The sequence below is a fragment of the Phycodurus eques genome, chromosome 1, assembly GCF_024500275.1.
Source record: "Phycodurus eques isolate BA_2022a chromosome 1, UOR_Pequ_1.1, whole genome shotgun sequence".
Classification (NCBI taxonomy): Eukaryota; Metazoa; Chordata; class Actinopteri; order Syngnathiformes; family Syngnathidae; genus Phycodurus; species Phycodurus eques.
The window spans coordinates 25,638,714-25,666,287 of NC_084525.1; the positions used below are offsets into that span (position 1 = coordinate 25,638,714).

A 27,574-nucleotide genomic window follows, 5' to 3' on the forward strand; every position below is an offset into this window, starting at 1 on the left:
GCTGGCCTACAAAGATTACCCCAAGAGAACAGCAATGACTCATCCAGGAGGCCACAAAGGAACTCAGGACAACTTCTAAAGAACTGCTGGCCTTTGCCTCAGTTAAGGCCAGTGTTCATGACAACAACCAGGAAAAGACTGGGCAAAAATGGCATCCATGGCAGAGAGGCAAAAACCACTGCTGACCCAAAAAAAAAAAAAAAAAAAAAGGCTAGTCTTACTTTTGCAAAAAATACACCTGAATGATTCCTAAGACTTTTGGAAGAATATTAGATGGACTGACGAGATAAAAGTTTATCTTTTTGGCAGGCGTGTGTCTCGTTACATCTGGTGAAAATGTATTACAGCATTTCAGAAAAAGAACATAATTCCAACAGTCAAACATGGTGGTGGTAGTGTGATGGTCTTGGTCTGCTCTGCTCCTTCAGGACCTGGAGAACTTGCTGTGATTGATGCAACCATGTATTCTGCTCTTTAACAAAAAATCCTGAAGGAGAATGTTCAGCCATCAGTTTGTAACTTCAACCTGAACTACACGTGGGTTCTGCATCAGGATAATGATCCAAATCTGGAAATGAGCTGGTCACCAAAAAGAGGACGGAGAACGGCCATTAATGCTCTGGCTGTGTGGGTCATCGCCCCATTCTGCTGAAACCAGACACGTCGGAGAGGATACTTCGTCGAAATCCAGGCACAAACAAGTTATTTATCATCTCAATGTAACGTTCGGCGGTCACAGTAACACAGATCAGACAAAATTATAAGACCACAGACCAGATAAACAGAGCGATGTTGGAGAGAATGGAAGCCAACTTCCATCAACGCCTTCAGAAATGCATCAATGAAAACGGACACGTGATGGATGCTGTTTTCTTCACTTGATTGTGTCAAATGTTATTTCAATACGAACACATTGAGGTCAGTAAAATTTCAAAAACATCTGTCCTTTCTGCCTCACCCTATATTTGTCTCTTGGCTCTCCAACTTTCTAATCATTATTCTCCTAAATAAATTTTCAAATTAAAGAAGTCTTATGCGATGCACCTTGACTGAAATAGTTCATATTTAATATCCTTATTGAGTTCCACATGATTAATGCACCCCTATGGGGGGCACAAGCCAGTGCAAACTGTAGGCCGGTCCCAAGCCCGGATAAATGCAGAGGGGTTGGGTCAGGATGGTCATCTGGCTTAAAACTTTGCCAAACAAATATGAACGTTCATTCAAAGAATTCCATAACGGATTGGGCGTGGACCGGGTTAACAACGGCCGCCACCGGACCAGCTACTGTGGGTGGAAGACAAAGGAGAGGTGGAAAGCAGGTTCTCAGGCAGAAAGAAGAGGAAAGCACATAGCCTAGAACTTAATGTGGGGACTTTGAATGTTGGGACTATAACAGGAAAATCTCGGGAGTTGGTTGACATCATGATTAGGAGAAAGGTTGATATATTGTGTGTCCAGGAGAGTAGGTGGTAAGGCAGTAAGGCTAGAAGTTTAGGGGCAGGGTTTAAATTATTTTACCATGGTATGGATCGTAAGAGAAATGGAGTGGGGGTTATTTGAAAGGAAGAGTTAGCTAAGAATGTCTTGGAGGTGAAAAGAGTATCAGATTGAGTGATGAGGCTGAAACTTGAAATTGAGGGTGTTACGAATAATGTGATTAGTGGCTATGCCCCACAGGTAGGATGTGACCTAGAGGTGAAAGAAATTCTGGCAGAAGCTAGATGAAGTAGTTCTGAGCATCCCAGACAGAGAGAGTCTTGATTAGTGTAGATTGTAATGCGCATGTGGGTAAAGGAAACAGGGGTGATGAAGAAGTACTTGGTGTATCTTCTGGCAAGGAAAGGGAGAAGGAGACTTGAGGGTGGAACCTTAAAGTACAGGAAACCATACAAGGAAAGAGGTTAGCTAAGAAGAAGTGGGACACTGAGAGGACCGAGAGTAGGGATACATTGAGATGTGACGTAGGTTAAAGGTAGATGTGGCAAAGGCCAAACAAGAGGCATATGATGACATGCATGCGAGGTTGGCCACTAAGAAAGAGAAAAGGATCTCTACAGGTTGGCCAGACAGAGGGATAGAGATGGGAAGGATGTGCAGCGGGTTAAGGTAATTAAGGATAGAGATGGAAATGTGTTGACTGGTGCCAGTAGTGTGCTGGATAGATGGAAAGAATACTTTGAGGAGCTGATGAATGAGGAAAATGAGAGAGAAGGTCCACTCTTTGCAGCTATGACAGCTTCAACTGTTGTGGGAAGGCTTTCAACAAGGTTTACGAGTGAGTTTCTGGGAATTTTTGCCCATCCCAAGAACAATGAGTCCCTGCAATTAATCATCACGGAATACAGATATACAGCGGCTGAAATAAGTATTTAGCACGTCATCATTTTTCTAATTAAATATATTTCCAACGATGCTATTGACATGAACATTTCACCAGATGTTGGGGACAACCAAAGTAGCTTTGTAGCCTTTTTGTAGCCTTGGCCAGATCTGTACCTTGCCACAATTCTGTCTGTGAGCTCTTCAAGCAGTTCCTTTGACCTCATGATTCTCATTTACTCTGACATGCACTGTGAGCTGTAAGGTCTTATATAGACAGGTGTGTGGCTTTCCTAATCAAGTCCAATCAGTATAATAAAACACAGCTGGACTCCAATGAAGGTGTAGAACCATCTCAAGGATGATCAGAATAAATGGACAGCACCAGAGTTAAATGAGTGTCACTGCAAAGGTTCTGAATACTTATGGCTGTGTTATATTTCAGTTTTTCTTTTTTAATCTGCAAAAATGTCAACAATAAAAAAATTTCTGTCAATATGGGTTGCTGTGTGCACATTAATGAGGGAAACATTTTTAAAATTTTAGGAAATGGCTGCAATATAACAAAGAGTGAAAGATTTAAGGGGGTCTGACTACTTTCCATACCCACTGTATACCTCATGAAGGAGGAATGTTCTAACTTTTACAATCCCAATTCCAATGAAGATGGGAGGTTGTGTTAAACATAAATAAAAACAGACTACAATGATTTGCAAATCATGGTCTACCTATATTTAATTGAATACATTACAAAGACAAGATATTTAATATTCAAACTGATAAACTTGATTGTTTTTAGCAAATAATCATTAACTTATAATTTTATGTCTGCAATACGTTCCAAAAAAGATGGGACAGGTGGCAAAACGTTGAGTAATGCTCATCAAACAACTGTTTGGAACATCCCACAGGTGAACAGGAACAAGTGGGTGCCATGATTGGGTATAAAAGGACTTTCCCTGAATTGCTCAGTCATTCAAAAGCAAAGATGGTGCGAGGTTCACCTCTTTGTGAACAAGTGCGTGAGAAAATAGTTGGAAAGTTCAAGGACAATGTTCCTCAATGTACAATTGCAAGGAATTTAGGGATTTCATCATCTACGGTCCATAATATCATCAAAAGATTCAGAGAATCTGGAGAAATCATTGCATGTAAGCGGCAAGGCCGAAAACCTACATTGAATGCCCGTGACCTTCGATCCCTCAGGCGGCACTGCATCAAAAACCGACATCAATGTGTAAAGGATTTCACCACATGGGCTCAGGAACACTTCAGAAAACCAATGTCAGTAAATGCAGTTTGACGCTACATCCGTAAGTGCGACTTGACACTCTACTATGCAAAGCAAAAGCCATTTATCAACAACACCCAGAAACTCCGCCGGCTTCTCTGGGCCCGAGCTCATCTAAGATGGACTGATGCAAAGTGAAAAAGTGTTCTGGGGTCCAACGAGTCCACATTTCAAATTGCTTTTTGGAACTTGTGGACGTCGTGTCCTCCGGGCGAAAGAGGAAAAGAACCTTCCGGACTGCTATGGACGCAAAGTTCAAAAGCCAGCATCTGTGATGTTATGGGGCTGTGTTAGTGCCAATGCCATGGGTAACTTACACATCTGTGAAGGCACCATTAATGCTGAAAGGTAGATACAGGTTTTGGAGAAACATATTCTGCCATCCAAGCAACGTCTTTTTCATGGACGCCCACTTATTTCAGCAAGACGACGCCAAACCGCATTCTGCACGTGTTTCAACAGTGTAGCTTCGTAGTAAAAGAGTGCAGGTACTCGATTGGCCTGCCTGCAGTCCAGACCTGTCTCCCATTGAAAATGTGTGGCGCATTATGAAGCGTAAAATACGACAACGGAGACCCCGGACTGTTGAACAGTTGAAGCAGTACATCAAGCAAGAATGGGAAAGAATTCCACATCAAAAGCTTCAACAATTCGTGTCCTCAGTTCCCAAATGTTTATTGAATGTTGTTAAAAGAAAAGGTGATGTAACAGTGGTAAAATGACCCTGTCCCAGCTTTTTTGGAACGTGTTGCAGCCATAAAATTCTAAGTTAATGATTATTTGCTAAAAACAATAAAGTTTATCAGTTTGAACATTAAATATCTTGTCTTTGTAGTGTATTCAATTAATTAAAAGTTGAACATGATTTGCAAATCATTGTATTCTGTTTTTATTTACGTTTAACACAACGTCCCAACTTCATTGGAATTGGGGTTGTAACTTAAAATACGCATTTATTAAAGTACTAAATATTCTCCATTTCATTTAAAAATAGATTGTGTTTAATGGAAAAAAAAGGTCGTTTACTCAAATTATTACAGAATAATACATTTTAGATATATAACGATAATACCGTGATGCCGCGATCATTTTCCTCAAGGTCATCGTACCATCAGAATCTGATACTGCCCCATGACTGGTCCCATTAAGACATCACAAATCAAGCAGATGGTCAACTGTCAACTGGATTTCCGAACCCTTTTAGATTATTTCACTTGACTACGCTTTAGACTTTTTTTTTTTTTTTTACACACAAAACGTACTGTTCTTTATCAGGAATGTTTTGCGTTGATATGCAGGCCACCAGCTTTTCACCCTGGTGCAGGTCTGCGATTTGTCACTCACCTCTTTGTGCATTCGATCCAATTGATCTTGTTTTTGTTTGCATTTCGAGGAAGCTTCTTTGATCGCAGCACTCTGAAAATTAAGTTATTACAAACAACAAACACGGATTATATTGCACATTTCAGCCAGGGATGCTAAAACACAAGATGCTTCAATGCATTACCATACTTAGAGTGGTACCTTTAAGTTCAAATGCCCATAAAGTTATAAAATGTGGGGTTTGAGCTATCATTATCGGTAACATTGTATCAGACGAGCTGTCTGCGCAACTCAGTAGACCTCACTTCAGCCAGCATCAGAAGATTAATTGAAGATTCACTGCATGCATGCTTTGATTTTTTTATAACTTTCTGTGACAGTTCTTCTGGAGGGCGACACTGGTAAGAATGTGTGTTGTGTGTGTGTGTGTTTGAGAGAGAGAGAATATTTTCAAAGATTTCCAATTTCAATTGAAAAAGAGAAGGTAAATAACATTATACAAATCAAGTTTTGCTTTTTGGATTGTTTGCTCCTTCTGGCATATGCTTCATTTCTCCTGAAACCAGACTTTTAAAGTTTTTTTGTCAGCTTTAACTTGTATCAACTTCCACAGAAAGAATAGAAGCAATTATTTTCCTTACAGATAATGTAAAAATAAGTCCTTCCGCTTGTCTCTTGAAACATATTTCTTACTGTACTTTATGAAATATTTTTACACATTTAAAAATTTAATAAATTAACACAAATATTCTCTTTGGTATTAGTATGTAAAAACAAAGCTGTTACTGATTGGAACATTAATAAAAGGTGCAACAACAATGGTCTATTCACTGGTTAAAGAGAAAGTTGAAGACAAAACATGACACTGGTAGATACAATTGAAACTAAATGTTTATATGCACTATATAAAAAAAAGACCTTTTTTTCCCCCCACTATCTGGCATGAAGTCATTTCCTTATTTAGGTCAATTAGGATTACCAAACTTATTTCTATTTACTAAATATCAAGACTAATGAGAAGGATTTGTTTTCATTACTATCTTTAAAGTGCAAAGTTTACATACATTTCATTAGTATTTGGTACAATTGCCTTTAAACTATATGACTTGGGTCAAACGTTATGGATATCCTTTCACATGCTTCTCGTAGTAGTTGGCAGGAATTCTGTCCGAATCCTCTTGCTTTAAAGGTCACAGGACAAAGATTTTAAACATTTTCTTGACACCTCGAGACCCCATTTACAAACCACCACTGCCATTTCGAAGTGATTATATAGCAGATATACAACAGTTAAATCGATAAATATGATGCAGAATGCGCCTTCTGCTTTTTGCATCCCGCGCCTTCCAGTCTTCGTCTCTTTCCGGCGCTGTGACGTCACACATGCCAAACATCCTGTTCATTCAGCGTTGTGTGCTATTGTTCCATGCTGTTGTTCCCGTCCTTGTATATTTGCTGTCGTATGATTTATCGATGTCACAATGGTTTATTGTGTGGCATTTGATTGTACAACTGGTTCAGGCAGCGGCAGGAGTGTTTTTGTTTTTTTTGGCTTTCCAAGTGAAAAAGGAATACGCGACCAGTGGAAAGGCAAAGTCAATCGATAGGGGAAGAAACATGCTCAGCTATGGGTGCCTAGGATGGTGTTCTCAGGCTTGCAAGCTTCCCTCTTTCTCCTCCACATGTAATGATGCTCATTACACTGGCTTAAAGTGACATCAGTTTCTTTTGTTCAGGTTTACACACACACACACACACACAGACAGGCAGGCAGGCAGGCAGACAGACACACGTGCCTACACGCCACTTTCAGCCGAGCTGTGTTGTCACCTCTTTACATTACAGAATGGCTACTGAACTGCGCTTGTGAGTGTCAATGAGACGAGTCAATGGTCGTGACACCACACTTACTTACGATGCCGAATAATTAAAAACACAGTTAACGTACAACAACGGCAAAAAGAGGGAAAATGAACACACAGTCTATTGACACTATTAGAGGATAACTAACAATATTAGGGAACAAGTACCACTAACGAAAAAGAACACAGCATTATTACAACTATTTACAATGCCGCTCGGCATGCTGGGAATTCCTCCGTGGCTACAATATAATAATAATAACAATAAGTTGATGTAATGTAATGCTAGCTAGGCTACTAATGCTAGTTCAACTAACTACTAGGCTTTACACAATCAGGATTTTTGGGGCCGATCACCGAGTTGAAAAAAACAAGAACCAATCCGATCACAAGATGGAGGAATGTGTCTATTTAAATGACCTGTTCCTTTAATCTATAACACTTGTGTACTTAATTGCTCAAAATATTAGATTTACAATAAATGTATCTTTGTTCGTCTATTTATGCCAGTGAGGCATAGTGACAGAGAGAACAAATGATAAATGGTCTTCTATTAGATGGCAGGAACAATTGATCGGATCGGCGAATTATGACATTAAAGCCGATATAAGGCCGATGAAATCAGTGTAAAGTCTACAAACTACACAAGGAGAGTGGAATTAAGAAACACGGCTAAAGTAAAGGAAACTAAAGGCGGAATCAATTGTAATCACAGCTGATGGATGGACGTTCTGTGGCGATGTGTACAACAGCCACACAGCTGCTCAGCTGTGTGGCAGAAATACTGGTAGCGGCCGTAAAAAACGCCCTCGTTCCACGTTCGTTCGTAACCACTGACAATGATAAAAACATTGCTCTTGCTATGCTGTGGAAGTGGCTGCACGTGAGATGCTTCGTGCACACATTTAACCAGTGTGCTGGGCATGCAGTGTGGCGCTTCCTGGCCAGAGGCAGACAGTAAGAGAAAAGGTGTTTTTTGTTGTTGTTAACTTTTTTATTTTATTTCTGGTTTACAGCACAGACCGGAAGCCTCAGGGACGTACATTTTTACAATCACGTATAATCAAATGTTCTAAATAATGGTTCAGTTTTTGCCATCATAATCTCTTCTTTTGTTTTTGTTTTTTTAACCTCCCCGCCCCCCCCAAAAAAATCGAATTGTGTGATGAACCGTGGGTCAAAAATCATGATACGTATCAAATCGTGACTTTGGTGTATCGTTATAGCCCTAGTGTGTGTATTCATGACATTTCCATTCATTCGAATAGGGAAACGTGATTCGAGATAGAAGTGATTGACGTTACGAGCATGATCACGGAACGAATTAAACTGGAAAATCAAGGCACTACTGTATATGTTTGTGGATGGTAACAGGAATTAACTATTAAAGGCAAATGTTTTAAATGGAAGCTGGGCCAGCGTCACTGCACAGATTGTGGTTGAACTACAAGGTACTTTACTGTGTATAAATTATGGTAAAATGTAAAAATTTAATCGGGGAAAAAAACATGTCTATAGTTAACGATAGATATGGATAATGACGCTTTGCGCAGAATGTAAAATGGGTCACCTTTGCCTTCATTTGTGCATCACTGGGCTTCAACTGCTCTTCAATCGACTGGAGCTTAGTCAACATGGGCATATGGGCCTGCTTGAGGACGATGAGCTGCTTTTTAACCTTGTCTCGTTCCTTCTTCACACCCTCAAGCTCATTGCGGGTGGTTTCATACACCTACAAGCAGAATGAAACAGCAGATTCAATATTTGGATGAACACTCATGCGAGGGTTTATAGACCACAACTCACCACTAGGGTTGCAAAATTCCAAGACTTTTCAAAGTTGAAAACTTTCCATTGGAATCAAATGGGAAATTGTGTGACTAAATGGAAATAAACCAGGAATTTAAAGTTCCCATACCACGCCTATATATATTTGTTTTTTTTTGAAGAATCTTTGATGTCCTTTTATTGGGTTTGCAAAATAATTACAGCTGGAAACCCTTTTTTTAAAAAGCTATTCCAGTTGGTCCAAAACACCTGGCAGATGAGACGGCTGGATTTCTCAATAATATTCTATATGTTCCGTATTTTCACGACCATAGGGCGCACCGTATTAATAGGCGCAGTCTCAGTTACGGGGTCTATTTCTGTATTTAACACATACATAAGGTGCACCGTATTACTGGGCGCAGGCATGGTAAAACATGCGCTAGCTTAAAACATACGGTAGCATGCATGCACGCTAAAACAAAGTTTTTAAAAAGGCAGCGGGAGCAAAACCGAGTTCGGTTGTACTTTATTGAAGTATTTAACAATGTACTCATGTTATTTTTTTTTTATCAATCCTCATCCACAAATCCATCAAAGTCCTCTGTATCCGAAATGAACAGCTGGGCAAGTTCTTCAACAAACACGCCGGGTTCCCTCTTGTCATTGTCAGAGTTGGTCTCATTGCCGGGGGGCTGTTCAGCAATGATACCTGCTTTCGCGAAAGCTCGGACAACAGTCAAAGCAGATACCTTAGCCCAAGCATCCACAATCCATTCACATATGATGGCGTAACTCGCCCGCCGTTGTCACCCTGTCTTAGTAAAGCTGTGTTTGCCATCTGTCATCCATGGCTCCCACGCCGCTCGCAACTTCACTTTGAACGCCCTGTTTACATGGATGTCCAGCGGTTCGTCAAGCCTCGCGGAATGATGGCAAGCTTCCTCACTTGCTGCACATGGCAGAGTTATTGCCCTCAGTCGAATGGTGACTTGAGATGCTTCTCCCGGCTGTTCTTTGCTCATTAATCCATTGACCACCTCGCCTTGTTTCCGCGTTTTGTTTTCCTGCTTCCTCCACTAGCTCGTTTTCCTGCTTTCCTGCTTCCTCCACTAGCGAACCATGGATTCGTTGATCTTGAATTCTCCCGCGGCTGCTCGATTCCCATGTTCCTCCGCGCAAATGATAGGTTGCAGTTGAAACTGTGCTTTGTAAGCGTGTCTCTTCGTAGGTGACATTTTCGGGGGTCTTTAGCCAAACCGATGTTGTTTTGCACAATGCACACCCCGGAAATGCTCTCAGTCAGTCAAAAAATAATAATAAATACACTCCGGACTGCTGTTCCCCTTAATCTGAATATGGAAAACAGCTTTGCTCTAATTGGTAACAAGCTATATCTCAGCCTCTTCTGGCAGCCAAGCGTTCATAGCGACATCAGTTTTTGGTCCATGGATATCGGCTCTTCTTATCATTGTGACGCAGAATTCACTGAGTGTTGGATTGTTCACCCACTAACATAGAATGTGAACTGGGTTTAGACCAAGGGGGTACAAACTACAATCCGCAGGCCGAATATGCTAAAAATAACATTGAAGACGGCCGACAACACTAATTTTCCTGGCTTTGAAATATTGTCATGGTTTGTGTTCTTCGTATATCACACCAAAAGAAACAAACTAAGAAGATGGTTCACACTGTGCATCAATCTAAACACTTGGGCACGTTTGTTCTTAAGCTTAATGAAATGGGTGAATTCTCATCAGTCATCGAGTATCTCTCTCCAAAGATTTTCTATAGGGTTGAGATCTGGAGACTGGCTAAGCCACTCCAGGACCTTGAAATGCTTCTTACGAAGCCACTCCTTCATTGCCCGGGCGGTGTGTTTGGGAGCATTGTCATGCTGAAAGACCCAGCCACGTTTCATCTTCAATGCCCTTGCTGAAGGAAGATAGTTTTCACTCAAAATCTCACGATACCTGGCCCCATTCATTCTTTTCTTTACATGGATCAGTCATCCTGGTCCCTTTGCAGAAAAACACCCCCAAAGCATGTTTCCACCCCCATGCTTCAAAGTAGGTATGGTGTTCGTTGGATGCAACTCAGCATTCTTTCTCCTCCAAACATGACAAGTTCCGTTTTTACCAAAATGTTCTATTTTGGTTTAATCTGACCATTTGACATTATCCCAATCCTCTTCTGGATCATCCTAATGCTCTCTAGCAAACTTCAGTGGGGCCTGGACATGGACTGGCTTAAGCAGGGGGATGCATGTTTGGCACTGCAGGATTTGAGTCCCTGGCGGCGTAGTGTGTTACTGATAGTAGCCTTTGTTACTTTGGTCCCAGCTCTCTGCAGGTCGCCTATCCACTCGTCGTCCTTCCTTCATGACACTTTCGTAAGAAGCATTGTAAGAAGTGTAGCTTATTCGCTACCATGGAGGGAATGATCCGTGACTTACAATGCGTCAACACCTGACGCAAAGAGAACTTTCGCTTAATAAAATAGCGTACACCAAGCAACTGTTCAATGTGGACACGGCGGTACTGTTAAGACGCTTTTTCCAAAATCCGGAACAATCAGTGTTACGGCTGTAACGAGTCAACATCCAGTGAGTTCCGTAACATTTGACAGCTCTGTAAACGTTACTCACCACCCAGGGTGTCTTCTTCTCAATTAACTCAATCGCATTCAGATGCCTCTGCTTCTCATAGTAACGGTTCTCGTCAAGTTTGTGTCGCTCATATCTCTGTTTGGTTTTCTCCAGGTAGCTGGTCCTCTCCTTTATAACATTCTGAAAAAAAGCAAAAATGAAAAACTCAGTTTCTATTACAGAATAACAGGTTAAACTAGGCAATTTTAGATTATTTGTTCTCCTCTGCTCCGGTTTAATCGGATTGTCATGCTGAATAAAACACTCTGCTGTACATTTTCACCTCCATTTCTCGATCTTTGGAGCGAGAGTTTTTGAGCTCGCAGTGATATTCGAACATTTCCGGAGAACCCACAGACCTCTCAGTTGCCTCCAGTAATTCGATTTTGGACATTTTGGCAAACTGTCCCACTTTTTCCTGGTGCAGACAAACCAAACACATTAAAGGAAAGTCTGAAAAGATTGGCACAAATGTTCTGTCAGGTTATAATTACTTTAGTCCAGAGACTGTAGACTAGAGATACAATAATTAATCAACAACTCATTGATCAATCAAATTAATCAACAACTATTTTGATCATCGATTAATAGTTTTGGAGACATTAACAGCCTCTCAACAGTAAATATTCTCAGATTTCTGTAGTCCTCCATGAAAGCAGACTCATTATATATATACAAGCCATTTGCAAACATCTGTTTTTGCTTAGGAAAACAATGATCAACATTTTTGCCATTATTAAGATGTTATGGACCAAACTAACTGAATCATAATGCATGTTTTTGCATTTTCTGCACGGTAAATTTGGAACACTGTCCTGTTTTGGAATAAAATCCAATCAGATTTATCAATTAATCGAAAACAAATGGACAGATTAAAGTATTATTAGAATAATTGTTAGCCCTACTCCATACCAAAACATACCTGAGGCAGAAACTGGCAAAGGTTATTGACTTGAATATGCAAAGCCTTAACTTCCTCCTCCACTGTTTTCTGGTTACAAGTTCTTCCGTTGAGCCTCCACACTGACTGGTTGTTCTCCACATGGATCTCTCGGTTAATTATTACATTCCCACCTCTCTTAAAACTGGAATAAGAAAACAAATTTGTAATTAGGTAGTCTTTAATGTTGTAGCTATTTCTAAATAAAGCTGATAAAATGCAAAACAGCAACAAAACAACTGTGGCATTTTAAAGCATGTTTTATTTTAAGACATTGATGGTCTTGAATGGCAATGGCAACAATACTGAAGATAATGCAAACGTATCTTAACAGTTCTGCTTTTCATTGAACTTTTCTACTTTTTCACCAAAACAAGCATTAACTATTTGGTTTATAAGGCTTTATATACTGTAAAAAATAAAAAAAATTAATTAAAAAATAACATTACATGCTTAACCTGTAGACGCTGGCTGACATTCGAACAATTAGAGGTGTTGATATAATGAACACTATTTCATCTAGTGATGCATCAACACCGACCACAAAGCCAGCCAATGACAGCACAGGAAGGAAGAGGATCAATCTGTGCTGACTGAATCACTTTTTTTTGTATAATCGCAGTGGGATGCTTTTTTATGTCCAATAAGAGGACAAGACAGAAGACAATGTATGGTTTTCACTAAGCTGAAATGCATTGTAAACGCATAATATGATTGTAAAAGGTAGCATATTACACACAGTTCATTAGTAATGTCTTACATCGTTGGGTTATCAAGGTTGAAAGACTAAATATTTATTATAGTCGACTAAAATGTGATGAAAGTCAAGTTGATTAATCGATTATGTCATTGGCATTTTTTCAACACAGTACAGCAGTCTCCAACCTCTTGTGGACGGGCGAGTCCAAAGTCTTCTGTAAATTGGCCGATTGGACAACAAAATGCCAAAACAATTACTGTAATTTGTCATGTATAATGTGCACTTTTTCAAAAGTTGATATAGCCCCATTATAGATGGGTATAAGGAAAATGAAAAACAAAAAATTCACACTGTATAAACAAATACTGGCACCTATGGTTTGCAAAAAAACTGTACTTTCATTCCAATATGATATGTAATGTCCGTTACAAATGTATATATAATACGATACATTTTTGCCTCTCATCATGACGTCCTCGCGGGCGCCGGTAGATGAAATTCCGGGTCCAACACGTCAGGGCGACATCACGCCATCTACTTTTTTCCTATATACAGTATCTGGTAAATTATCGATTACTTTACACCGCAACGCAGTCTCCAGTTGGCTACCTTGAGATGTTTCACTCTAAACTCATTCCTTCTTAGTTTGTTACTTTGCGTTGCGATGTAAGCACTCAACTACTTTGCACCTGCCCAGTTATCACAGGACACAGCGGATATGGTACCCTGTCGCAACATATTATTTTTTTTAAATTAGAATTATGTCAGCGCATGCTCACAGAGCAGAATATTTTTGGGAAAAACCTGATAAATTACGGATAATACTTAATGTTTCGAGCATATGGATAGCAGCAAATCGATGGTGGACATTATATAGAGGTAAAGGTTTTTGGGGTCGATTTTGGGAGTGTGCATTACACTCGAGAGTGTATTATACACAAGAAATTAACGTAGTCTACTTCAACCATTAAAAATCAATGTGGAATAGTAAAGTCGACATCGATTAATTTGGGGGTGTCAAACTCATTTTTGTTGCAGGCCACATCGTAGTTATATTATATATAAATATATAAATAATTATATATATATATATATATATATATATATATAGTAATATATAATATATATAGTAATATATATATAACTATATATTATTATATATTATATATCGGTGGGGCGTTATGAGTGTGAACCCATATAAATGTAAGATCGCCTCATATTATTACATACACACAAAACATTGATGGATAACTAGTTTTGAAATCAGACGGCAGTAAAACGTTGGTTGTTCAACTATCATTCAATTTATTTTAAAAGGGGATTGGTAACAAAAACTGCTTGTAATGTCAACATTTTTAAAGCGGCACTAAGCAGAGAGTGTTTCGTTTCTAAATGCAATAAATATGTTTGAAGTTCTGAAAACATATGCAAAGACATAACAATATAGTGCTGAATTGTTGAGCTATATCTTAAGCATCCTTTTCACAGTTTGAATTGTTCTGTTTTTGTAGGCGGGGCTACAACATGTAACATCAAAAGGGTGGGGGGTATACTTTCTAGCGCGGGTTCCCTCCCCCAATATATAATGACAAAGTGACATCGTTTCATTTTGCTATGCTTAGCTTCCATAACAAGGCCCGTTATTCCCCGTGATAGGGAAAATCTTTATTTTTATTGCCCTAGTTGGCAACAAATATGTAATAATTTTCCGTGCAAAATGAATCTTTAAATAAGAATAAATGATAATAAAATAAATGTACCCAAAACAAAAATTACCAAGGGCTAACTGAATTATTATGCTATTACAAAGTGCAATCACAAATTGCAACTTAAAGGAAGCAAATACAGTTTATGCATAGAAGGCAATAAATAACATTAATCTGCAAGCACTGACTTTTCATTTTAAAATCTCTGTCAGTATAGTGAATTGTAAAACTCTCTGTTGTTCTGTTTGATCATTGGTCAGTTGTGCATGGTCACAAACTGCTTGACTATTGTGATTTCCCTTACTATTTACTCCCGGTGTTTTTGTGGTCAGAGCAGCCAAAAGTTGAAGGCAGCCGCTACAACTATTGTTATTACTACAGTATGTCTTACCGTGATGCGACGCCTCTTCGTCAACTTGCTGAGAGAGCCAACTTAAAAATAAAAGCCTAATATATTTTTTACATTGGACATCAATGGCATTTTAGGTCTGATTATTATTATTATTTTTAAGTTGGCCCCCTGAGCATCCTGCCAATGAATGACGCCTTAACTATACATTCGCCCCCTGGTGGCTGACTGACTAGGTTGCGGGCACTGCTGCAAATGAAGCACTTTTCATGCCGCATTTTAAATGTAAAAAAAATAAATAAATAAAAATTGTAGCCGATCAGACATTTAATTGTGGCAGCCCAAATCGCACTCACGATTAAAATTCGATTATTGTGCAGCCTTACGTGTCACTAATTGCCTAAACCCCTACTGCGTTGTAATTACATTTTCTCAAGTATGAATAAAATGTTTGGTTGGGTTGTCTTTGAGTAATTTAGCAAAACATAATGACTCGGCTGCTAGCTAACGTTAACTCTACAACACAGCATCAAAAGAGTACATCTTTTCCATTAATATGAGCAATATTAATTAGCTAATAGCCAAAATCCACCACGTCACAGACAACTTACAGTTCAATTTCGACAAATCCTTTGTCACATCCTGTTTTCACGTAGCCGCCGACCTACAAGACAAAGTAGTCATTGACACTGTGATGACGTCCACAATGATCTGAAACAAAAAGTGCCTTGCAGATTGTATTTTAAGTGTAACAGGGTCTGACATTGAGCCTTTTGGAGTGGTGGCACATGAGCCTAGAGTGGTGGCGCATGAGCAAAGTTGTGGACACCCTATCAGAAGCGGTACTGGCTGCGTACAGTATATGTATGTATGTGTGTGTGTGTGTGTCTAGACACACACACACACACACACTCACACACACACACCTTTATTTAACCAGCCACTGGAATTGTGAACAGTTTCTCATTTGCAATGCTGACCTGACGGAAAACAGCAGGGCAAAGCAATGAAATTCATGACATAACAAGCATTATGTTTCAATGGTTACACATGCATATACACACAGGGCTCGAGAGCGCAACCTAATTTTTCAACAGTGCACCTAAAAAAAAAAAAAAAATGGCGGGACCCCCTCTGATTGGCTGTGGTCCAAATCAATAGGAAATAGTGAAGCCCCCCCACAATGGCCGTGGTCCAGATTTTCATGTACATGTGCGTACATTTTAAATGTGTGTGCTGCAGTCAGATAAGCGCGAGCTGCTTAAGCCCGGTAGACACAAAGACAATCGGCCTGTTTTTGTGCCGATTTTGCCCCCTCTCGACCAAGCAAATGCCACGCAATTGTAAATCTTCTAAGATTATCCTATTAGATTGTTCTTAGATGTAAAATTTTGAGTTCGCCGTTTGTGTGTGTGGTGTTCTGTGTGGATATTATCTGAGCACACCACACACAATATGACCAAAACTGTTAAATCCAATATTTTTTAATCTTTTTTCATTTTGGATTCAAGCCAGATGATGCGGAGAGCCCACTAACATCAACGAGATGGTATGGCGAATTTGTGTGAAGTCACAACAAAAAAACTCAAAGTGTCAAAGTCAATTTTTAAACACAACCATCCCACTCAATTTTTTCAGCTGGGAACAAAAAGAATGGTGGACCCTCCATTTCCTGTCAGCTTGCAATTCATGAGGGGCTTTGTTCAAAAATGCAAATATAAACGTGACAGCTGTTATGACAAAATATAGTTTATATTATTTTATTGTATTATCCCATAGTTTCTGTGTGATTGTTATTACTTCAATAATTCTTAGTTCTCGTGTGAGTTTTTCTACTGTTTAATTGTTTTTTCCTACCTTCTCTATACCTTCGCTGACGTGTAATTTCCATTTTCCGGTTCCGGTCTTGTGTAGCTGTGAAGCATTACTATGTATTACAGACACTTACCATAATTTCTTGTGTATAATGCACTTTTTTTCCCCCTCAAAAAAATGTCAAGTCAATAGTCCGCACTATGCATAGGTACAGGGGGAAATGAAAAAACTTTCACAATTTATAAATGTATGCCGCCATCTAGAGGTTATGAAAAAGCTGTACATTTTAATTCTAATATGTCACCGCCACTTATAGGTTATGAGAAAGGTGTATAATATTATTGTAGTATGCCACTGTCACCTAGAGGTTATGAAAAAGGTGGAGCCTACACTTTCATTCCAATATGACAGGGGTACGTATGACTGCACATATGGACAGTTGTGGTCATAAGCTTACATTCCCGGCAGAATTTATTTAGATTTTTTTAAATACAACTGATGATAGAACAACAACCATCATTCATTTCTTTATGGTTATGTTTTGTTTAATGATAATGTTTTTCTGAAATGCTTGACAGTTTAATTTGAATCCCATTAAAATAAAATTTAATATGTTTCGCCTGGCCCTTCAGGTTTTCTTTAAAGAATTGTACCCATCTTACAAATTCTGCCTGGGTAATCAAACATATGAGACAACTGTGTGTTGTCTCATTTACTAAATAAAAGTAGGGCTGTGAATTTCAAAATAAGAGCTAGTAAATAAGAAGAAAGTATTACGTGTTCAAATAAAATGCTTAACTTCAGAATAATTATTTGAATAAAATAACATACAGATAATACTTCATGTTTTGATCGTATGGGTAGAAGTAAAATCATGCATTGTACATAGGTACAAAGATTTTCCAGAATTTTGAGGTCAACTTTGGGGGTGCGCATTATACACAAGTTGGTTACCCTCTGCTATTACGCGGTTCCAGCCAGACTTCTGTGAAATGTGTACTGTAATCACCCAAGAACTTCATTCTGGTGTTTAGCGACGACATGTCACGATATCTTAGCAATTAGAATGGCTTCTTTGTCTTCTTCTCTTTTATTATATTATCCCATAGTTTCTGTGTGATTGTTATTGCTTCAATAATTCTTAGTTCTCGTGTGAGTTTTTCTACTGCTTTTTTTCCTACCTTCTCTCTACCTTCGCCGATATGTAATTTCCGTTTTCCGGCTTCGGTCTTGTGTAGCTGTGAAGCATTACTGTGTATTATAAACACTTACTGTAATTTCTCATGTATAATGCACTTTTTTTTCTCCTTCCTCATCATCTCTTTGTGATAATGATACTTGTAAGAAGTGCAGTTTATTCGCCGCAATGGAGGCAATGACTCGTGACTTTGGAGCGGCTCTGCACCATGTTTAGCCGCGCTTTGTGTTGAGTTAATCATACTTATTTATGAAATGTGTACTGGCCCCATTAATGTCAGACCCTTGTGTAATGTCATCATATCTTAATTTAGATTGGTTCAACTATCGGCCGTGACTTTTGACCTTGTCATCTCTTCCCAGGACAGTGGTCTTGCCTGCCAGGCTCAGACAGATGGCACACACAATGCTGGACTTGCCGGTTCCATTCGCGCCAATAATCATGTTCAGGTTTGGTCCAGGACGAACCACGATGTAGTTGTACGTCCTGAAAAAGCAAGAAAAATTCAAAATTAACTGTAAAACTTTTTTTGCTAAACAAAATGTCTTATTCAATAATCACTATATAAAATATTTTAAATACATTGAACACTGGAAAAATCAGCTTTTAATGCCTGTCTCTGCTTTCAAAACTTTATTACATTACATTACCATGAAATATAAAGTAATTCAAATCCTTGTACGCTGTTGTAGCTTTTGCCCTCCACCGAGCTATCCATGGAAGGAGGTATCCATTAGCTTAGCCCGAGCAGCTGCACGGATACACATGGCAACGCCACAACCAAAGTCGGAAAGGAGCGATCGCCGAGGTGGACAACAACCGCTGCAGAATGAATGGGAGAAAGTTGATTCAACAGTCTGGCAGATAATGAAAGCCACCCGGCCGGCGTGTGTGGACGGCGTTCTCTCACAGTTCAGAGTGGTTTCCACGGCCGAAAGGTTTAGTTTTCCCTCCACTCCGTAAAATTATTCAATTTGGAGATGAATGGGAGAACCACGGGCTTCCCAAGCTTAATCAATCGAGCCTGCGGCTCTGTGCACCCCGTAGCTCCCGCTTGGCATCAAATTGAAGCATAATGCCGCAACCTACATATGAAGTGTCGGTGGGCAGTGTGTCCTGCAATTCCCATGATTTAATTTGCTAGCCATCTGCTTTCTTTATCAGTTCACAAGCTCACTAATCCCAGTTTGGTTGTGTAGCCGGCCAGCAATGTAGCTATCTCAGTCCAGGGCCGAAGCTTGGAGACCCAAGGCAAACACACACACAGAACCCACCCCTGTGCTTTTTTACAAAAGGTGAGGTCACTTTATCCTGGTTTTGAAATCTGTTAAAACTATCTAACAATTTAAGTTATCTTACGAATATTTACCACCAAATATTTGGAATATTGTTCATCATCAAATACAATGTGTGAATTTGAGAAAATTCTCTTATTCTCTGAGCTAGATAAAGTCCTTAAAATCTTTCTTGAAGATTATTATCTAATTTAATCTATTTTGTGAACACTTTTACTGTAATTGATTGGAACATTAATCAACATTTAATATAGTCTGTTTTTTTGCAAGTAAATTCTCAACCAAGGGAAAACACTGGTCACTGTCAAATTGAATAATGAATGGGGATATAGAGAGCTCCATCCAAATAATTATTTTGATTTTTTTAAATTCATTTCTTGGTTGAGTCACAGTAATGTAAGTGCTTAGTGTCAGCATACTATTGCATAAATGCCATGTGGTTTTATTTAATGTATTTGCTAATATTGTGCTAAAAACTCATTCCTGTTACTTTCTGTCCCATTACTCAAAGGAAGTGTTTCAGTAGAGAGAAAAAAACTATAACATCAAAAAACGAGATGGTTTAGAAATGGAAAAACGATAAAACCTTTATTTTGAGATAGCTAAAACAAGCAAATGGCACCGATACAGTGGAATGGCCCGTATACTGTATACATTTATGGCAATTTGAATGCATGCGCTATTTTTCTGAATGCATTGCCTAAGTATCAGATCGGGAGTCTGTATCGGCAGATACTTTATTAAGCCCGTTCCAAGTCCATCCAAGCTGACTTTGGGCGAGAGGCGGACCAATGCAAACAATGAACTGGTCGCCAGTCAATGTCAGGGTTAGGGTTGGGCATCGTTTGAATTTGAGCAATTCTGGTTCCGATTCCAGTTCCTTATTTTGATTCCGATTCCAAACGATTATCAGAATCATCCAAGCCAAGTATGTCCAAAAAATGGAGCGGCACGGTGGACGACTGGTTAGAGCGTCAGCCTCACAGTTCTGAGGACCCGGGTTCAAGCCCCGGCCCCACCTGTGTGGAGTTTGCATGTTCTCCCCGTGCCTGCGTGGGTTTTCTCCGGGCACTCTGGTTTTCTCCCACATCCCAAAAACATGCAGGGTAGGTTAATTGAAGACTCTAAATAGCCCGTAGGTGTGAATGTGAGTGCGAATGGTTGTTTGTTTATATGTGCTCTGCGATTGGCTGGCAACCAGTTCAGGGTGTACCCCGCCTCCTGCCTGATGATAGCTGGGATAGGCTCCAGCACTCCCGCAACCCTTGTGAGGAGAAGCGGCTCAGAAAATGAATGGATGGACGGACACTTCTTACTGAATCAAGATCGGAACAGTTACATCACTATTGAATCGAATCTGAATGCTAAAGAATCAATAGAATCGCAACCTAAAGAATCTACATTGAATCGAATCACGAGGTACTTAACAATGCCCAGCCCTACTGATGATAAAGTTATAACTATGTTCGGCAAAGTAGTCGACCTGGGTCAGGGGTTATTTGAGTTTGCCCATGTGATACTGCTACATTAATTGACAATAACAATAGTAATAACATCCATCCATCCATTTTCTGTACCGGTTATCCTCACTCGGGTCACGGGCGTGCTGGAGCCTATCCCAGCTATCTTCGGGCGAGAGGCGGGGTACACCCTGAACTGGTTTCCAGCCAATTAGCAATAACAATAATACAAATAATGTAATATTTGGGTGGCTTGGTGATGAAATGCTGCATCCACCAGTGATACTGCAATGCCATCTTTATAGAATTAGTTTAAACGCTTAAGGTCGCGTAATGTCTGAAAACTGCGATCAATCGTCAGCAAAATTCATGTGGCCACCTCTCCTCGTATCGTCTTCATCCATTTTCCGTACCGCTTATCCTCACTAGGGTCAACCTCTGTAAATATCAAAACAGTAACACCAATATCAAGGATTTTGTAAACGTTACACATTGTCCTCTTTCCTTTCATCCCGAGTCCAGCCAACCAGATGAATGTTTCTTGAAAGAGGTTTCAATTCTACCTTAAATTTGGCTTTATTTAACTGTGGCGACCCCTAACGGGACAAGCCGAAAGGAAAAGAAGAAGAAGGAGAAGTAGCATACGCGGCACTCATAAACTAGCTTTGCGCACGCATTTCATTTTCAAGTTCATAAAAGCATTTATTTTTTGCAGTAATTTAGTTGAACAATATTTGTGCATGTTGCGCTTTGGAAAGAGTTGCAGACATCGTGTTTTAGGCTGTCAAATATATTGAATATAAAATTAAAGACAGCATGATCTTCAAATGTTCACGCTTGTCATGGTTTTTAAAATGTATGTTGACCTTTATCTAGTCTCAGTCTGGGTTTGTCTTGTTCTTGTTCCTGACTCGGTCTCGACTCCCAAACGTCTTGGTTTGGTTTTGTTCTGGTCATTTTGTGACGAGAAACTTACATGAAGTTTTTCATGGTAATGCGAAGTACCGCCCCATCCACAAAATCACCATCAGCCTCGCTTGCTTCACTCGGCTGCCTGCCCGGCGGGACGCTGGCTGCTGAGCTTCGGTCGGCATTACTGTATCGAATTCTTTTCTTTTGAGTCGCCATAATCCAAAAGGCAACAAAGGACAAGACAAGACGAAAGCGCTTAGCAGGACACCTTCGCCGACATGTTTTCGACTGAGCGCGCGACGTCTTCTTCTCCTGGTCATTGATGACGGTTGGCAAATAACGTTTGGGCACATTACCGCCACCTACTGGTGTGGAGTCTTTAAGGCCAAGTACCACCACTACGACCATCATTAAAGCACGGTTGCGTAGAGATAGAGCATAATTATATCAATAATCAATCAATTAATATGTATTGCAAAAAAAATAATAATAATAATCAATAAAATTATACCTACAGAAATGTTAAGGTATAAACATGTCTTACACAAGAAATTCAAGTGATATAAACTCTGAATTACAACTGAACTGTAAATGCATATGTCCATGTATGTATCCATGATGGTCTAAACAGTTCATTGTCCATGATTGTTTATGCGCCTTTGAAGTATTTGATATTTCAGAATCAGAATGCCTTTATTGGCATTGCATTAAATATCGAAATTGGAGCGCTGCTCCAGGGTGCGTCATCCATACATCAATAATCTAAAAACACAGTAACAAAAATATGATACAAAACACACTCCTCACATACAAACGATGAAATAGCGTAAAATAATACATTATAAAGTGTGAGACATTGATAAAATTGCGTCATCTCTATAATCACACATTTGTATCACTGTTTAAAAGAGTCACTGCTTTTTTGGGGGGGTTGTGCAAACCCCACACGGGCGAGGCCGGATTTGTGCTAACCCGTCACCACCGTGCTGCCCATTTAAGTATTATGTTTTTGTTAAAATCAGGAAGAAGAGAATGGAAAAGATAAGAGACACAACAACTACATCTAACTTCATTGGTCACTATAAAACCCACAAAGACAGCTAAGGTACGTTAACTTCGCAGTTTAGCTCATCGGTAGCTGGTCAAACATGAACTAAGCTTCATGTCGGTTATGCGCTCAATTGAGAAAACCATAATTGATAATATGCAGACTGGTCGGAGACCACTAAAAAAAACAATGTGATTGTGAATGTTCAGCTAACTACGCAAGTACAGATACTGAGTGCAAAGTTGCTAATGTGACTGAGTAAGATTGTGCAACTTGACTTACGGCTTGCTTAACCCAAGGAATGACCTGACGCGACTTGAAATTTAGTGGGGACTATTTTTGCAACAGTTGGTCTTGGGACTTGCTTAAAACTTGAAGGTTAACACTTGAGGCTAACTTATGACAAATATAACTTACTCGTATCTTCTGCTATATTCTACCGCAGTATGGTATGAGTACCACTAGCGTTACGTGGGCTGCCTCTAGTAGAATCGCTGCCTAAGAACAGTTCAGTTGTATTTAACTTGTAATTTCCATATATTTGTATTTAATATTTAAGTACAATTTTTATTAAATTTGATGTGCAATACAGTTTAATTGAATCATGATTTAAGTGTAACTGTTAACTTTTCTTTATTTAAGCAAAGCTTTAATGTTCAAACTGTGCATAATTTTACAGGTGCTTACAATATTAAAAACACATTTTAGGTTCATAAAAAACCCTAAATACTTGCAACTCAAACACTTCCTCTCCTCAAAGTATAAATACTGTGTATAAACTCAGAATCTCCACTTTCTAATTTGGAACACCTGAAAGGGTCTAATTTCTTTGTACTACTCGGTTTTGATAACAGCTGATGATGAATCCTCGACTGACGGATTAGAGGCATGGAACTTTGAATTTGAGGTGATTATAACAGAGGAAGAATGGAACGGAGTATGCCTTAAGGTCCAGAAACAAACTATCCATACAAGCATTAAGTTGTTGCAATACAAGTGCTTGATGAGAACGTATATTACACCTGTAAAAATGAACAGCTGGTCTCCTAATATCCCAGACATCTGTATTAAATGTATAGCAGAACAAGGTAGTCTTTTCCTCTGTGTCTGGGAATGTCCTAAACTGCAAAAGTACTGGAGAGAGGTGGGACAGATTATGTCAAATATTGTTGGGGCGGATATAACTCGCCAAGCAATACGTTTTGTGGGAAAGACTTTTGAAAGACTTTGCAGGTTGCTCGAGTAAATCGACCTTGATTGTCCTTGGACTGCTGCAGGCCAGGAGATGGATCGCACTATTTTGGTAAAAAAAAAAAAAAAAAATGGATGTTCCATCACTGAATCAGTGGTTTAAGGAAATGACAAGCTACGCCACACTGGAAAACCTGACTTATGTTTTTAAAGGGAGGGTGGGGGAATTTGAAGAAATGTGGGTGGAAACCTTTACTGAACCTTAGGTACACACCCACCTATTTCATTGTAATATAATGTGGAAGTGCCTGATGTGTGGAATGTCTGTTTTTGTTCGCTTTTATTTTTTTCTGTTTATTGTCATTGTCTTTGTAAAAATGTGTGAAAAATCAATAGATATTGTGCAAAAAATAGATACAATTCTATATGTCTCATTTTTTATGAACACTTGGGCTTACTACGCTACTCTATTTTGATCCTGGTCATTGTGCTACTTGAAGAGCAAATGATTTTGTGGTATGATACTCGGTGCAAAAAGTTTGAGAACCTCTTTCTACCTCCTTGAGTTGTTTCTGTTTTCCCACAAATAAAAACAACAAAGATGAGCTTGTGCATTTATTGCGAGGGATTTTCAGGTTGGGGAAAGGGATGCGGGGAGAATAATGGGACACATTTTGCTTCAGCGTCGTGGTTTAGTAGTCCACAACGCGTCTCATGGAGCCAACAGTGGGGTGAAGGGCCCCCCACTCAGCATGCCGCCTGTATTCGCCCTTCTCCAGCAGGTACTGGCGCCCCCTGTAGTTGGGCTGCTCATAGAAGACCCAGATGCCATCCTGGATGTGAGCCGAGTTGACGTCCCGGTAGCGCCAGCGGTCCTGCAGGTTGGGCTGGTCCTCGCTGAACTCCATCATTTGGCCGTCAAAGTCTGCACGCTCATAGATGCGAATCCTGTGCCTACTTGGAGGCTGGAGCACACACAGAGGAAGTTAGGATGGAAAATGGAACTTCACCTTTCATTTCTAGGCACAGCAGACATTCCAATGTGCCTTTAATTAAATCGGGGTTCTCAGACCTTTTGGGTCTGGGGGACCTCGCGCATGGGAGACATAAAGAGAGAAATGAAGTTCTAATCTTAGGAGAAAAAAATTGCAATTTTCCAAAGATAAAGTTGTACTGTTATTCTATTAAAGTGAAAGTTGAACAAGGGAGAAAAGTCATATTTTTACTAGTTTAGTTATTTTTATGAAGCCTTTTTTGTCGAAACGATTGTCTCTTCAACAAATAATAGGTTTTTTTTTTTTTTTCAAACTGCGCCTTTGTTTTGTAAAAATGACGTGACATGAACATGAGCCAGGGAGCATTAATGACGGTCATCAACCATTCAACTGACCGGCAAACCAATCGATTGACTAACCTTGAACTTTATCAAGACACATCGGTAGGAACTCAAGTAAAGTACAAAATTCCCATACATAGACACAAGACTTTAGTTTGAACATTATCTGCACATGCGTGAGAGAAGACCAGAAAGTACAGAATCCACGCATCCTGCCCAACACAGGTGCAGGATGAGTGGCCAGACATAGTTAAAATCTTAACGTACACGGACGGAACACAAAATCTCACACAATGAGGCGAATTAGTAAACAACAAATCCAGATGTGGTCATTATCATGACATGAGCCTTTCCAGGACTGACCAATCAGAGAAAAGGATAGCCCGTGTTACCTCACTGTACTTCAGTATCTCCTGGGAGATTTTCCACGATGAATTTGTGCTCAATTTTCGAGACTAAATTGTTTGTGATCAGAACCTGCTCGATCTAAAACCTCTTTTAATGAACTTCGACAATTTTTCGACTTAAAAATACTTTATGATCTTGGAGGAAACGTTTGACACAGCCTACTTTCGCTTAAGCTTCAGAGCTTTTATGAAGGTGTGGGACGCAGAGGACAGGACTCCAAATTCATCTGGCCCAGCCTGCCTGGGGGAGCCTGACCTTATTTGTTTCCCGACATCAACACCTAGCAGACATAAATAAGGTCACTACAGCCTCAAGATTTAGAACTTAAAAAGCTTTTTGGAATAAAGATGAAAAAACTTCAGCAACCAACAAGAGTTTACTTGCCTCCAATAAACCATTGCAGTTTACCATAACTCGGATGACTGACAATCTAGGCAGACACTTTTTTCTTTTCTTCAGAACTTACGTGTCTGATCAGGCGACATGAGCGGATGGTGTCATTGAAGCCGTTCCAGCTTTGGTAGTTTGGGTACTCGCCCTGCACCAGCACGTACTGGTAGCCCATATATTGGGGTCTCTCATAGAGGACCCAGGTGCCGCCTTCCACCCGGATGGAGTTGCAGCGGCTCAGGTGAGTGCTGAGCTCAGGACAGTCGCTGCTGCATTCAAAGTAGCGGCCCTGGTAGTTCTTGTCCTCGTAAAAGAATATCTGCAAGGAGGAAATAGTCTTTGTGTTCAAAGATTAAAGAACCATTCCGATTACATTAGATTACATTCAACTTCATTGGTTGAAGTTCAGGGCAAAAATGCAAAGCGCGTAAGCGGTCATTAGATGGCATATTCAGTATATACAGTGCGTAAGGCATGAGATGCCACTTAAATTTGTCAACAGGAGTGCCTCTTTCTACAGGTCTATGACTATGATAATGAGTAATATAGTATGATAGCTATAAGGTATGATAAGTATACATTACATACCGTGCACTGCTGAGTCGTACCAGGACAAAATGTAACTTTGTTTGTGGTAAAAAATACAGTAAATACATAAATAAATAATCCTTAATATCATTTCAAATACCAATAAGCTCTTGAGACAGCTGTAAAATGTCTTTTTTTTTCTCTTATCAGTCCCTCCTGATGGACAAATTACATCTCAAATATAACAGATACAACAAGTTTAAATTGGCTTCTTTTGGTGTAATTGTTAAAAAAAATTTTTTTATCACAGACATATTTTAAATAGTAGTAAATGTGCTATCAACACTTCTAAAGGCCAGCTAATGCGGCAATTGCTCTGACCATGTTACACATTTGATTAAAAAAAACCACATTCATTTATCATACAGCTAAATGTGTTCTTGACCAGTTAGCATAGCAGCTAAGAAAGCTAGCATTTACGCTTCAGTAAAAACTGTGAAATTAGCATTGATTTGCAACCCTGTTACTGTAATTAGAGTAATAGTACAATTCTTCTATAATTAATTGTAACTGATTTACTGAGCAATGTTTTTGTTTTTCAAGTGCCTGAATATATGTAACAGGGTTGCGCCAAACACAGCAAAATACATGATGTGACAAACAAAATATCTCTACTGTTTAGCCAGCGGATTCAAAATAAATGAGTTATTACCTGTTTTTTTCTTGAATACATAAAAAACAAATGTTTCATTTTTCATTTTGGTGCCTAAATTGTCCAATCCTAGAATGACCCATATACTGTAACTTGTACGAAATATATAAATATAATCATCCTGTTCACTCTTACACTTATAGTTAGTGTGGATAAAATGGACAAAAGTCAAAATCCAAACACCTTTGCACTCAAAGAGAAAATTTCAGCACAGTACTCACCTTGGCTGTGCGCTCCATGATCACTTAGTCCTTCCTATCAGCCTCGTTGAATCGAAAGCCTTCATTGGCGCTGCCATACAGCGGCTGCACTTTTATATAAAGGCTGATGAAATGCAATGCCAGTGGAACGATTGTCATTCAAATGAGCTG

General features: G+C 39.5%; 2 protein-coding genes across 3 annotated transcripts in view; both read right to left on the reverse strand.

The window, feature by feature from the left end:
• smc5 (structural maintenance of chromosomes 5) overlaps nucleotides 1-21,881 on the reverse strand; it is a 50,223-nt gene extending 28,342 nt beyond the window's left edge. The window contains exons 1-8 of one of the 2 annotated variants that reach the window (XM_061684944.1): nucleotides 21,655-21,881; nucleotides 18,268-18,409; nucleotides 15,522-15,574; nucleotides 12,138-12,300; nucleotides 11,499-11,633; nucleotides 11,216-11,356; nucleotides 8,369-8,530; nucleotides 4,958-5,029 (exon numbers count right to left, since the gene is read on the reverse strand). In XM_061684944.1, coding sequence (XP_061540928.1) covers nucleotides 4,958-5,029; nucleotides 8,369-8,530; nucleotides 11,216-11,356; nucleotides 11,499-11,633; nucleotides 12,138-12,300; nucleotides 15,522-15,574; nucleotides 18,268-18,409; nucleotides 21,655-21,806 — 1,020 coding nt within the window. In that variant the 5' untranslated portion in view covers nucleotides 21,807-21,881. The remainder of the gene's footprint in view (nucleotides 1-4,957; nucleotides 5,030-8,368; nucleotides 8,531-11,215; nucleotides 11,357-11,498; nucleotides 11,634-12,137; nucleotides 12,301-15,521; nucleotides 15,575-18,267; nucleotides 18,410-21,654) is intronic. The other variant, XM_061684945.1, reaches the window with a different exon arrangement.
• A 2,640-nt stretch (nucleotides 21,882-24,521) lies between these two features.
• LOC133412150 (gamma-crystallin M2-like) lies at nucleotides 24,522-27,481 on the reverse strand. The gene is made up of 3 exons (XM_061695326.1): nucleotides 27,425-27,481; nucleotides 26,040-26,282; nucleotides 24,522-24,794 (listed from the first exon to the last, which is right to left on the reverse strand). Exons 1-3 carry the CDS (start codon nucleotides 27,440-27,442, stop codon nucleotides 24,522-24,524), a joined length of 534 nt encoding a protein of 177 aa, XP_061551310.1. The 5' UTR covers nucleotides 27,443-27,481.
• Nucleotides 27,482-27,574: the final 93 nt, after the last annotated feature.

Coding starts and splice junctions, on each gene's coding strand:
- LOC133412150 (XM_061695326.1), bottom strand. Junction 24,795..26,039: donor CATGTCGCCTGATCAGACAC/GTAAGTTCTGAA, acceptor TGTGTGCTCCAG/CCTCCAAGTAGGCACAGGAT.